Source organism: Apteryx rowi, unplaced genomic scaffold (assembly GCF_003343035.1).
Source record: "Apteryx rowi isolate R43461 unplaced genomic scaffold, aptRow1 scaffold_331, whole genome shotgun sequence".
NCBI lineage: Eukaryota > Metazoa > Chordata > Aves > Apterygiformes > Apterygidae > Apteryx > Apteryx rowi.
Window position 1 is genome coordinate 310114 of NW_020449764.1, and position 13234 is coordinate 323347.

The window sequence follows — 13234 nt, forward strand, 5'->3', positions numbered from 1 at the left end:
CTGCCACCGGGTCGCCTAGGGCGCTGCCCGGCACCGCGGCCCCGTGGCACCAGCTGCTGCATCGAGTTAACGTAAGCTGCGTCAAGCTCCCGCGGGTCGGGCCGAGGGCCGCGTCTCCGGCACGCGCACTCATCGCTCCCAAGAAATCCTCCGCCAGATAAGATCGGACTCTGCATTCCTGCCGTTTATAAGGTAAAACATGGGAGCAAAACGAGGGGAAAAAACGCCCTTTAAGGCCATCTTTCCTAGCACGGAGGCGCAAGGCTCCGTTTTTTACGAGGGAGGGAGAAGATCTTTGCCAGACACGTGGCGTCAGTGACCTCCGCTGCGCTGCCCGCGGGGAAACCGAGGCACGGAGGAGCGGAGCGACCCAGCGGCGGAGGCGCGATGCTCTTTATTCGCATCCGCGCGCTACACAAGGACGCCCTTTAAGGCCATCTTTCCTAGCACGGAGGCGCAAGGCTCCGTTTTTTACGAGGGAGGGAGAAGATCTTTGCCAGACACGTGGCGTCAGTGACCTCCGCTGCGCTGCCCGCGGGGAAACCGAGGCACGGAGGAGCGGAGCGACCCAGCGGCGGAGGCGCGATGCTCTTTATTCGCATCCACGCGCTACACAAGGACAGGTACCCGCGCGCCCTCCCCGCCTCATGCTGCTCGCCCCCAGCCCCGCAAAAGCCCCCAACTCCTTCGTTACCCCCCCGCGAGACTCGCTAATAAATGGGCGTTTGCRTTACAGAGGGACCGGGGGTGACAACCGGAGAAACGCGTCTTCTTTGTACAACAGAAACRTTATAAAAGGACACAAAACGTACCGACGAGCATTAACTTTGGCTTATTTTTTCCCCTCCTTGGGGTGTTTTGTTTTTTGTTTTTTGTTTCTTCCTGTTTTCAGCCGGGGATTTGCAGCATCCCACGGCTTCTCTTTGGATGCTGGGTTTGCCTTGGCTTTGGCAGCCGGGAGGCTGGAGAAAGGGCGAGGAGAGGAGCCTCCACTATGGCAACTGGGACCTGAGACCGTGGCAAAACTGTCCCGAAGAAAAGCGATTTGGGTCCGGCAAGGTAAACATGGGCCAGGCCGAGTCGGGCACACATTATTCGATCCCAGCTTGAGTCGTACCAGAGTCTCTCCATGAGAAAAGGTACCGGTGGAAGCAACATCATGAAGTCCCGATAACCAGTGCTGAAACTCTTCCYGAAGCGTCTGTCTGTGTGGGCAGTGGCCTTGCAGCGCTCCTCGCCCRCTGCAAATGGCATTGCAAATCCAGAGTCGTTTTCCTTGGGCTTCAGCAACAGGAGAGAGTCGGGATTCAGGGGTGGGAAGTGGAGCCATATCTGGGCCAAATTTTCCAACCGAGAGGTTTTGCACGTGTGGCCGGTGGCCAAAGCATCTCGGGGGTTGTTCCTGYGAAGGGACCTTCTTGCTGGGCAGATTAATTTGCGTGAAGATAGGAGGCGTTTGGTATCCCCCATCTGGAGATCTACGTTCAGCCTGTATTTCAGCATCTCCCAAASCATGGGGAGTGCAATTCCCAAAGGCTTTCAAAGGGCTCAGGCACTCAGCTCCAGCCGACTTCGGAAAGGGGGTCGGCTCCGAGCCCCCGTGAATACCGAGCTCTCCCTTCGAAAGTCCTGCAGCTCCGCACACAGCGCCCAAATCCCTTGCTTTTCCCCCAGTTCCTCAGTCCAGAAGCGATGGTTTTTGGYGTGTGTGCACGTACGGTTCTCTGGGCTCCGTATTGAGCCTTTAAGGCCAGAAACGAAGTTCGAGCAAAGACGGKGGCTGCAAAATCACCGCTCCCCTTGCACACGGGAGGCGTGAGCAAGCGGACGTCGGGAGAGGGGTGTGAAGGCAGCGTCTGCGGCGGAGCCTCCATCGCGGCCCCGGGGCCGGCTGCTCATTCGCACCAAAGCCCCGGCACGCTTAGACACTTAGCAATTAGTCAAACGACCCGGTATTATTTACAGTCCTTGTTTAGCTCCATAACGGGGTGAGGCTGGGGGAGGAAGGCCACCTTCCTCGTTTAGTCAACGAGGCCAACAGCAGTCCGGTCAGCGGAGGAGCCGGTCCTCGGTCGCACACCCAAGCCCTGGTGTGGCTCAGGCACCTGAGCTCCCCATGGGCACCGGCGCTGTGCATGACTTTGCTTGCAGTCTTTTCCCCGCAAAAAGCTGCGGTTTCCCTCCGGAGCTGCCATGGCTGCCGGCAGCCCTGGGGACATCCCCTGGGACCCCGCGGCAGGAGCTTGTCCTCAATGTTAGGAAAAGCAGCCCTTGCTATGGGGGTGAAGGTGTCTTGTAGCGGTGGGATGGCAGCTGCCGGGCTCCGTGGCATCGCTGGCAGCAGCATCCTCCGGYGGATGCGAAGCACCAGGCACTGCCCATGCCGTTGTCCCCGAGCTGGCGGCATCTCCGGCGTGGCACCAGCCTGGCTCGCCACGGGGGTCTCCCGGGAAGGGGGAGAAGGCAGCGCGCAGCCCTCCAGAAATGGGGCAACGCAACCCGCATGCTGCCTGCCCCAGCTCTGCTTTTTGGCTGATCTGTCCATGCAGTCGGACTTTCTAAGCCCTTTTATTTTCCCCAACCGCAGCAAAGCCGGGGCCCAGGCGATCGGGGCAGCTTTGCTCCCAGCAGTGCGAAGCCGCTGGCGCCCCTGCGAAGGGGCAGGGACGAGCGAGGCCCTGAGCCGCGGCCCCTCCGTGGACAGGCGCTTCTTCAGCCCTTTCCACTTTGCCTCGGCTCCCCCGGCACAGCCGGCTGAGCCCCGGCACGGCGGGAATGAGCCCCTTTCCCTGGGGGACCTGTTCGCTCCCCTCCATGCCCCAAGTTTCACAGTATCGGTTGGGCTGCTGGAAACRGCGTCCTCTCCCCCAGCCCGACCTGCGTGGCCCCGGGCACGGCACCCCCCTCCCCGCATCCCAGCTGTGTCACAACACYGCCAGTTCTCAGTGCGCATGCCAGACCCCTCCTCCTCCTCCTCCGCTTGCAATTTGGGGAGGAACAGCTGGATTTCAGGGCACGGGAAGGGATGCGGAAAATAAGTGGTGGGGGTCGAGGAAGGAGGGGAGAAGCGGAGCCGCACGGAGGGAGAAGGAGCCGGGCAAGGAGAGACCCGCGAGCGGGCGCTCGCTCCTGCGCTCGTCCGTTGGCCCCTCGCGGGGCTGCCGCTCCAGCGGCGGAAAGGCTTCGGATCCGGAGCGTGGGCCAAGCCGGGGGTGCGCCGGGGGCCGGGAGAGGCGCCTCCCCCCCGGCCGGGCGCCGCTCACACGGGCGACGTGGCCGTGGAGTCGCTGTGCAGGCTCTCGGCGATGTCGCCGCGCTGGATCTTGCGCAGGGCGGCCAGCAGGGCCTCCACGGTGGCCGTCTCCCTGGAGGCCCAGTCGGCCAGGAGGGCGCGGGCGGGCGCCTCGTCCCGCGTGAAGGCCTCCGCGTGCTCCTCCTTGTAGCCCAGCTCGGCCGCCAGCCGCCGCCAGGTCTCCTCGGCCGAGCTGCTCAGCAGCTTCTCCACCTCCTCCTGCTTGCCCGGCGGCAGGCTGGCGTAGAGGCTCCCGTCGCCCTTGGGTGCTGCGGGGGGGGGGGAGCGCGGCAGGTCAGGGAGCCCTGCGGTTGCCCCCCCTGCCCACCCGCCCGCCGCCCCGCGCTCGCCCCTACCTGGCGCCTGCGTGCCCTGGCCCGGCGGCTGCTGGTCGTGCAGGCTCTGGCTGTCGACGGAGATGCCGCTGTCGCTGTGCAGCTTCTCGCCCTCCGGCGACGGCGTCTGGTTCACGGGGCGGTTGTTGGCGCCCTGCTTGTTCTGCTTGCAGCTGTTCCACCTGCACCGGGGGGGGAGATGACAGCGGAGAGGTGAGCGCAGCCCCGGCGCTCACGAGCAGGGGCTCCCTTCCGCTTTTTCCCCCGCGAGAAGTGTTTCTCCCACAAGCTCGGGATCCAGCTCGCCCACCCGCCCGCCTGCATCGGTTTGCAGCAGCACCTCCGATTTTGCAGCTCCTGCGCCCCGTCAGCAGCCCCTGCGGTTTGCAAGGGTGCAGGGGGGGCGGCAGGATGCCCTGATGCACATGTGCATGAAAAATGCAGCACGAGCCAGTGTGCATGTGCCCATCCGGCGCACGCCAGGAGCACGTGCGTCCCCACGTGCGCGGCGGAGCCCGGGGGAAGGCGCAGCCGCGGGTTCAGCTCGGTGCACGCGCCCACGTTGCCACCCAGCTTGCGGCTAAAGTGTGTGCAGCTGCGTGACCGGGGAGGGGGGACAGCGCACACGTGGCGCCGAGCGTGCGGGGACGAGCGCCGGGGGCTCATCCCGGCGGCACGTGTCGAGCCGGCTGCTGCAGCATGCCGGGGAGCTGCCGCCCGCGGGAACCGGCTGCCTTCCAGCCCAGGGGCGTTTGCAAGGGGGATGCATCCTGCCCCCCGCCTCGGCCGCGGGCCTTTACCTTTTGAAGGCGATGTAGGCCACGAGCCCCACCACCACGGCCGCCAGGATGGAGCAGTAGACGGGGATGAGGTTGTCGGCGGTGCCGCGGCTCACGACGGGCTGCGAGCTGCCCATGACAGTGGTGACGGCGTCCGCCGCGGTGCTGGGCACCAGCTCGGTGCCGGACGGGTCCCTGGTGATGGGCTCGGGGCTGTCGGAGCCCACCAGCGACGGCGTCTGCGTCGTCCAGCGAGGGTGGAGATCTGGCCGGCCGGAGGGGAAAAGAAATAGTTATCCGTGTACCCCCCGGGCCAGCGGCGAGGGATGGGAGCTGGGTGCAGCCCGAATCTGCTCCCCTTGGCACCTGCCCCCTTCCCGGCCGGGGATAAGCCCCCAGTGCAACGCCTGGACGCACCCGTACTGCAGCCGCGACCCTCCGATTTTGCACCCGAGAGCTGGCGGCCGCCCAGTGCGGTGCCGGGGGCTGCAACGGGCGCTGAGCCATGTTTTGCTCCGGCTTCGGGACCGGCACCGCCTCCGCCGTGCCCGAGGCCGCCCCGCTGCAGCCGTTCACCCGGCGCGGAAAGCAAACCGCCGCAGGGAGGCCGGCGGCTCTCCGGGCCCCGTCGCCCTTTCCGCTGCCGCCCGGAGCGCGCCGGCCGGCGAACAAAGCGCGCCCTGTGCTCCCTGACTTGTGCCTCCATTTATTCGACCCTTCCAAGGGATCAGCCAGAAGGGAGCTGCCCCGGCTCCCTCTCGCTGCTGCGAATCCCTGGCAGCCGGCACAAAGCCCTTTTCTCCGTGGCTGCGCTTGGAGCAGGGAACCGCGTTGCCACCGCTGCCAAGGAGGGACAGGGGGTCCCCAGCGCCGGCCCCGCCAGCCCTCCCCGGGGCTCGTTAGCAACCGCCCCGTCTCCCCAGCGTCATTAATTCCCTCGGCTTAATGTCACGGCAAGAGCACAGGGGATGGCCGAGCCTCGCCGCCTCCCTGGGACGGACGGACGGAGCGTGGAAAAGGTGGAGACGACTCCTGCCTCCTTTTCCCAGCTCCCGCAGCCCTGTGCGCTGCAGCGATTTAACAGGGGCGGCAGCCAGGACGCCTGGGCTCCCCGGGAGTTTGGGTCGAGGCGCTGCCTCCCGCTTCGAAGCCCTCCGTGGGGCAACCTCCCCGGCGCCCCGTTCCTCCGGCGGCGGCGCTGGGGACCCCCGCAGGATGAGGCCGGGCGGGGGCCGCGTTACCTCTGCACTCGGCGTCGGAGGTGGCCGTGCACTCCCGGACCAGCACCTCGTTCTCCTCGCAGATGGTGCAGGGCAGGCAGGGGTCCACGAAGTTGGCCTCGTCGGAGAAGGTGCCCTCGGGGCACTCCTCGCAGACGGTGTCCTGCGCGTCCCTGCAGGGGAACATGAGGCCGAAGCCCACCTCGCAGACCCGGCACTCCCGGCAGCCGCCGCTCGCCTCGTCCTGGTAGTAGCCGTAGGCGCAGCGGCACACGGCGTCGTCCGACTCCACGCAGGGCGCCGACATGCTCTGCAGCCCCACGCACTGCGTGCAGGGCTTGCACGGCTCCGTGGCGCTCACCGTGTCCGAGTAGGTCACGCCTGGAGGGGGCAGAGGACGGGGTGAGCGGGAGGCCCCCGTCCCCGCCGCTCGGCCCCCGTCCTGCTTTGCACCCCGACGCGGAGCCCAGGGGCCCCAAGCCATGGCAGGGTGGGACACAGGCAGGAGCTCGTCCAGCTCCGTGACCATCCCTCACGCCACCATTTATCCCTGCTCCAGGGGGAGCGATGCCCCCCGCAGCCCTGCGGAGCCTCCTCCATCCGCAAGGATCTCTGCCTGCACCGTCCCTTCCCATTAACAGCAAATCCCTTCCTGTAGCGCAGCAATTCCCCATGCTAATGGGGGATCCGGCTGCTAATTTAGTGCCTCTGGACCCCYGTTGCCTGCGCAGACCTCGCCGCTGCCCCGGCCGCGCTGATCCCGGGCGGAATTGCCCCTAAGCAGCCGGGTGGGAGCAGTCAGTGCCTCGCGTGCAGGGGATGGTCGCTGCCCGTGGGAGCTTGCCAGCTCGGCACCGTCTCCGCTCCTGCCCCACGCGCGGCCCATCGCTGCATCCCAGCATCCCGCCAGCTGCTCCCCCGGGACTTCGGCTCCCTTTGCTGCRGCCCCGGAGCCGCTCCGCGCAGCGGCATCTGTTTCCCAATATACCGGCCGGGGGGGCGGGCTGGGATGTAAACAGGAGGTTACAACACTAATTGCTGACTCTCCTCTGACCCCGGGGCTGCTCGGGCTCCGGTTTCGCGGCACCCGGCAGGATTGATGCTGCCGTGTAAATCAATCCTCCTGCCGAAGCCCGTCGAGCCGCCCCCCCACCCCCCTCCCGGCACGGCCCGGAGGTGTTTGAAGTTATTTCCAGCCCAGGAAGACGCGTTCGGCTCCTGTCCTAGAGGGCACAACCACTGCCTCGGCTGGAGTCCCCCGCTGCCGAAACGCCCCGACTACCCTCGCCCAAAGCACSGGGCGCGAGCGGCAGCCGGGGGCGTCAAGCGCCATCCCCCCACTCGGCCGCTCGTTTGGGAAGCGGTGCTGGGGCTGAAGGGTCCTGAGCCCTGGTGCTGCGTGGGGACGGCTTGTCCCTGCRCCCCCGGCGTGCCGAGGTGGCCAAGCCCCCACCGAGACGCCACCGGCTTGGGAAGAGGCGGCTCCCAAACGCCACGGTCCATCAGGGACGGTGTCATCCCCGCGAACCGTTCCCACAGCCCTGGTGGATCCCGTGGTGGCGGATGCAGCGACAGCCGTGACATTTCCGCCCCGGACCYGCTCCCCTCCCCCTCCACCTGCCCCGTGCCCACGTCTGCGGGTCCTGCTCCTCTCCGGGGGCTCGTAACCGCCGTCCCGGAGACYGGACCGCCCCGCCGCACCCGACGCTCGCCCCGACCCCGCACCCATCCGGCCGAGCAGGGCAGAGCAGCCCCCGGCCGGCCGCCGGCGTGCGCAGCGCCCATTAACCTGGGCCGAGTCTTACATTCTTCTGAATTATTGATGGGCGCCATTAGCGCGGGGAAGTGGCCGGGAAAGGCATATGGCTGAGTGGGCACATTTTCAGGGGCAGCAAAAGGTATCTGAGCTGAGCAATTACAGCTGAGATTCAAACGGGCCCCCCCCCCGTCCCCCCCCCCTCCCGCGGCGATGGGGGCTGGGGAGCTGCATAAATAAATCACGAGGCAGCAAATCGGGGCAGCACAGGAGGAAAATAATAATAAAAATAAAAAAAAGCAAGTGGCCTTTGGGTGAGCGCAGGGACCGGGGGCCTCCAGGCGGGGTGGTGCCTTGTTCATAGCAAATTTTTGCAGAGAAATTTGGCCAGCGAAGCGGGAGGAAATCCAAGGCGAAAGCCCCGGGGCGGAGGCGGGGAGCCGGGCCGTGCCCTGCTCTTCCCCGGCGGCGTTTCACGCCCGGCAGCGAGGGCAGGAGCCTGCCCCAGGGCTGCACCCTGCTCCCCGGCAGTCGGGTAAGCGAGGGGGTCCCGCATGCTGCTTCCAAGCTCCCCAACCCCACCGAGCCGGCGGCAAGTCCTAATCCCGCCACGGGAACGAGAGCCGGGTGAGCCAGGACGCAGCCCGGCACCGCGGCGTTTGCACCCACCCGAGTCGCGCGCACCCCTGACCCCGCACTGCCGGCTTCCTAACACCGCACCCGGGTCACGGTCCGGCTCTCCCAGCCCACATCCTGCTGTGGGGCTGGAAACTCCCTTCCAGCCTCCGACTTCCCAGAAAGGGCTCGGGGAGGTGAGCCATCTCCCGCCTGGAAGTGCGCATGGGGGAGGTGGGAACCGGGCAGGCCGGAGCRCTGTCGGGAAGGGGTGAGCAACCCTCCCGCGCAGTGGGATGCTCCCGCTGGGATGCGGCACCGGCCCGAGCTGGCTCATCTGGCAGCCCCAAGGTTACGGCCAGGCGCGCGGGCGCTCGGTCCCCCGAGCCGCTGCTGCCTGTCGCTCGGAGGGTAAAAGTGCCGCGTGCATCGATTTTGCAGGAAGGCAGCGGTATTTTTAGCGCTGCCCTGACACGCTGCTCCGGCTCCCGCTCCGCGCCGGTGCTGCCCTCGCTTTCTGTAAGCATTTCATCTGTAGGCATTTACCCGGGTCTCCAGCGCGCAGCTCTCAGGTTTATGGAGCATCCGACGTAGGCAACGTGCCTGGCGCCGGCACTGCAGCCTTTACTGGCTTGGAAAAAAAACACTACAGGTGGCTCATGGGGAGATGATCCCATGGCCGGATYGGGGACCAGCGCGGGGAGGGGAGGGGGAGGTGTCGGAGGCAAAGCTCGACCAGCAGCCAGGAGCCTTTGGAGAAGGGACCGCGCACTGGAAGGGCAGAAGAGGGTTGCTGGGCAGATGTCCCCGGCTTTGGGAAGTGCTGGAAGCAGCCCTGACGCCTGGGGATGCTCGGGCCTGGGAAGGCCACGTGCACGGTGGAGCTGACGTGTGCCGGGGCCTTTCTGGTCCGTCAACGAGGCAAATGGCAAAAATCAGTGGATTCCGCCCACGCAGCGCTTCCAGGAAAGAGAAGCGGATGCACGTGGGGAAACCCAAGAGTGCGCTGATGCTCGCGCTCCCCGGAGCCCCCGCGTACGCCGGGCTCGGCGGAGGGGCGCGCGTGCCGCTGTACTCACTGTCCAGGCAGGGCTCGCAGACGGTCTGGTTCACGCCGCAGGGCTGCACGACGCCCTCGCCCAGGTTGCAGGCTTTGCAGCACTCCCCGCTCGCCGTGTACATCTTGGTGAAACAGTTGTCCTTGGAGGCCCAGGCGGGTCCCTGCGGGAGGAAGCGGAGCCCGGAGGCGACCGGCGTTAGCGGACTTGCCCCTCGCGAGGGCAGGCGGAGAAGCGCAGCCCATCCGGGCAGGGGCTGAGTCTTGCCAGCTGCCGCGGAGGATTCGGAAAGCTGGGTCCTGGCTCCGCGCAGTGATTTTACTGCACGTTAGGACCTGAAATAAGAGCCCTCACAATGGAAATGACTTTGAACAGATCCCGGAGACCCTCAGCGACATTATTGCCTAGTGGAAGTGAGCGGATTTGCTTTTAAAGCAGCCCGCTGTCTCATATGGAAGCAATAAACCCCCCGCCAGCAGTGCAGCCAGGACAGCTCAGCACATGCACTTTGCAGCTCCGGGTGCGTTCACGGACTGGCCAGTCCCCAAAACGGCTCTTGGCTGGGGCGCAGGAAGCCTCCCGTCCAAGGAAGCGGGGCTGGCGAGAGCCTGAGTTTTGCCAGGGCTCTTTTTTCGCTCCCTCAGGCTGCGTTTGTGCAGAAGGCAGGAGGTGCTGGGGACATCGAGCGAAGCCGTCCTGGCAGGAGGAAGCACAAGCTGCTGCCTGCCGGGTGCCGGGAGGAGATGTCCCCTCCCCGCGTTGCCGCTGTCTCCTCGCCCAGCTCCGGTTATGGACGCGGCTCCGGTTATGGACGCGGCTCCGGTTATGGATGCGGCTCCGCGCACCATCCGGCCCAGCGGAGACAATGGAGCGCCAATTATAGGCATCTGAATGACAAAGTGCTCCAATTACCCTGCGCTTGAAAGCCTGGGCGCTGGGCGCCAGCGCCGCTTCGCCAGCCCGGGGCTGGCAGCCGCCCGCGCCGCTGGGCCCCACCTGCACCCGCTCAGCACTGGGGGGGGGGCCCAGCACCCCCAAACAACAGCCGGGAAACGGGCTTGCTCTGCACAGCCAGATGCCTCTCCCGCGGGACAAATCCAGCTCGGCCGGGGCTTGCCCGCTGCCTGCGGCACCTCCTGGCTGGTGCTTGCCCCGGCGCTGCTTCTGCCCCAGGTTGCGAGTCTTCCCCCCCCCCCCCCCGGCTGCTGGGGCAGGTTTTTGCCCCCAACTCGCCCTGCTGGAGGGGCAGCGGCTGCAGCGGTGGGGGGGGGTCCTGGCAGCTGGCCCACGCCGGGGGGGGGGGGGAGCAACAGCTGGGATGGGGGAGCTACCAAAGGCGCCCTGCTATAAATAGCACTGGGAAGGAGCGGGCCAGCGCAGCTGGGGCCGGCGGGGCCAGGTCTCCCACGCCGCTCCGTGCCGGCCGCCGGCGCGGGACCTGGCCGCRATGCCTCCTCCACACGCGGCCCCGACCCCCCTGTGCAGCTCAGCCGGCTCCCCCGGGCCGTCCCCGCCGAGGGACACCCTCCCGCTGCCCGATGCCCCGCGTACATCCGCCCGGGAACGCCAGAGCGACCGCTGCCGCCTCTGCCCCCGGCCAGGTCCCCCCCCTCCGCGCTGCTAAACGGCGTGGAAAATGCAACTTCCAGCCCCAGGTGCTGCAGCTCCCTCCCCTCTCCGCCCGCGTTTCCCTTTCAGCTCCGCGTCTCCAGCGCTGAAACCCCCATAAAGATTAACGCGCTTACGAGGGGGGCACATGGTCTGCGTTAGACCGCTGAAATGTGCATGTTATTAACACAACTCCTGTTGACAAAGCCCTAGGTATTAACGCCATAAAGCATTTTGACAGCTGGACCGAAAAGGGGGGGGGTGGAAAACGCGCCGAGGGTGAGCGCAACACCTTCGTGAGCTTTTAATTGCTTTCGGAGTCCCGTCGGTGCATTTTGCTGTTGTGGCAGACCGTGCCAGTGAGCAGATGGCCTTGGAGGAAGGTCCCCGGAGCGCGCGAGGCCCCGTTATCTCCAAAACCCTGGCACGGAAAATCGCTTTGCACTGAAGCGGGGGCCGGACGCGCCGGCGCAGCTGGAGACGGGCCCAGCTGCAAGCCTGGATCCGCACAGCCCGCGAGCCTGACGGGCGGGCGCTGCGCCTCTTGGCCAAGCAGCCTGTCTCGAAAAGGCCGAGCCCCTGGCTCCGAGCAAGGCCCACATTTCGGGCAGCGGAGGACGCCACGTCCGAGCACGTACGGCCAAGCCTCGGCACGGCAGCTCCGGGCGGGCTCTGCCTCTTGCCGGCTATGCCTGTGCTACCATCCGAGCGGCACAGGTAGAGGGTGAAGAAAAGGGCTGCTGCGGGCGCGGGGGTGGCACGGGAGCCAGGCGGCACCGGGGCCGGGCGTCACGCTGTTGGCTGCAGCGGTGGCCGCACATCTGGATCCTGGCCCCGGGGAGGATCGAAGCAGCAGCCGGGCTCTCTCCCCTCCCTGTCCCGGCCACCGGGGAAGAGCCCGGCAGCTCTCCGCCTGGAGCTGGATGGGCTTGGCAGGTCTAAGTGTAGGGGTCAAATCCAGCCCTAAATAACAGCCCGTGCCCTGGTTACAAGCTGCTGCCGTCCTCCCTTGGCCAGCCGAGGCGGCGCTTGGCCTGGACGCGGGGAGGTGGTCGCGGGAGACGCCTGCGCCTGGCTTCTGGCTCCTCGGAGCAGGCCGCCCCCGGCGCGTTATTCCCCGGGGCCAAATCGTGTGAATTGGTTCCCCCGCGTGGTTCCTGCCTTTCTGTCTGCCACCGCGCCGCGTCCACGAGCGGCCGCGGGGACAGGGCGAGCGCGGCCAGCCCGGCTCCCCTCTGCGACCGCCGCCGGCATCAGAGGGGACGGAGACCCTCCGGAGCAGCGCAAGAAACGGCGCTCTCCACCCAGCGCTCTGCGCGAGAGCGGCTGAAGCACCAGGTTTAACACCCCGTCCGAAAGGCGTCCTGCTGCCTAAGGAAACCCCTGGGACCCCCACCAACCCCCCTGCGCCACGAGCCCTGTTTCTGCCCCAGGTGGGGCTGTACGTCCCCGTGCGTGCCCCCCCGTCTGCCCTGCTCCCAGCTTCTCCCCATCCCCGTGCCCTGAAGTTTCGGCTCCGGCACGCGTTGAAGCTGCCCCCCCCCCCTTGCTGGGGGCTCACGGGGGGCAGCAGGGCTGGTCCCTCCGCCCCGGGCAGTGAGCTTGGAGCCGGGCAGGGCAGGGCAGCTCTGGAGGAGCTTTGGAGACACCGGAGGGTGGGAGATGGGGGGCACCAGGGTGGGGGCTGCTTTCTGCCCCCCTTCACTGCGCCTAGTATCAGCCCTCCCAGTGGAAAAGGGGTGAGTGAGCCCAGGGATCGGGGGGGTTCACAAGCCCTCCGTGCCCCATCCCACATCACCACCTGCCTCCGTGGGCACCGGGACCCTCCGCGCCCCCGTCCTCAGCGCTCTCCATCCTGCCGCCCCGGGACCCTCTGTGCCAGCCCGGTGCCTCCGGGACCCTCCAGCCCGTGTGTCTGGGACCCCTCTGCCCCCCCTGCCCAGCTCCCCCCGGGATGCTCCGTCCCGGCTCCCTCCGCCCCCCGCCGCCGCGGGCGCCCCCGGGCCCCGCACTCACCGCCGGCAGCAGCAGCAGCAGCGGCAGCAGCGGCAGCAGCGGCGGCAGGAGCCCGGCCATGGTCCCCGGGGCGGCGGCGCCGCCTCACATCCCCCCCCCGAGCAGCGGGTGCCGCGGCCGGGCTGCCTCCCTCTGCCCGCCCGCCGCTCGGCAGCGGCGAAAAAAGCCCTGCAAGTCCCTCCTCCTCCTCTTCCTCCTCCTCCTCCTCCTCCTCTCCGCCCCCGGAGCATCACGGCGAGCAGGCAGCCAGCAGCCTCCTCCCGACCCCGGCAGCCCCCCGCCACACGGTTTCGGGGGCCGCGCCGTGCCCGCGTCGCACCTGCCCGCGGTGGCCTCGCTGGCTGCGAGCCGCCCGGCCGGTCCCGCACGCCCCGCTCCACCAGCCCGCCGGCCCCACGGCCGCCTCTCCGGCCCCACGGCTGTCCAGCGCCTCCAGCTCCATCCCGCCAGCCGTCGCCGTCTTCCTGAGTTGTTAATCATATCACAACCCACCGAGATGCTCCGGGCGGATGGGAGGAAGGAGGCCGGGATGGGGTGACCGGGCCTCCTCCGGTC

At 67.4% G+C, this 13234-nt stretch overlaps 1 protein-coding gene across 1 annotated transcript; it reads right to left on the bottom strand.

The window, feature by feature from the left end:
• Positions 1 to 3236: 3236 nt before the first annotated feature.
• Positions 3237 to 12739, bottom strand: NGFR (nerve growth factor receptor). Its single transcript, XM_026071889.1, has 6 exons — positions 12680 to 12739; positions 9077 to 9218; positions 5648 to 6007; positions 4428 to 4671; positions 3649 to 3809; positions 3237 to 3561 (listed from the first exon to the last, which is right to left on the bottom strand). Exons 1-6 carry the CDS (start codon positions 12737 to 12739, stop codon positions 3260 to 3262), a joined length of 1269 nt encoding a protein of 422 aa, XP_025927674.1. The 3' UTR covers positions 3237 to 3259.
• Positions 12740 to 13234: the final 495 nt, after the last annotated feature.

What these genes read in the sequence shown, in the direction of transcription:
- NGFR (XM_026071889.1), bottom strand. Translation starts at nt 12,739, where the DNA reads ATGGCCGGGCTCCTGCCGCCGCTGCTGCCGCTGCTGCCGCTGCTGCTG. An exon ending in TGCTGCTGCTGCTGCCGGCG is followed by an intron (nt 9,219 to 12,679) that starts GTGAGTGCGGGG and finishes TTCCTCCCGCAG; the next exon opens with GGACCCGCCTGGGCCTCCAA. An exon ending in CTGCGAGCCCTGCCTGGACA is followed by an intron (nt 6,008 to 9,076) that starts GTGAGTACAGCG and finishes TGCCCCCTCCAG; the next exon opens with GCGTGACCTACTCGGACACG.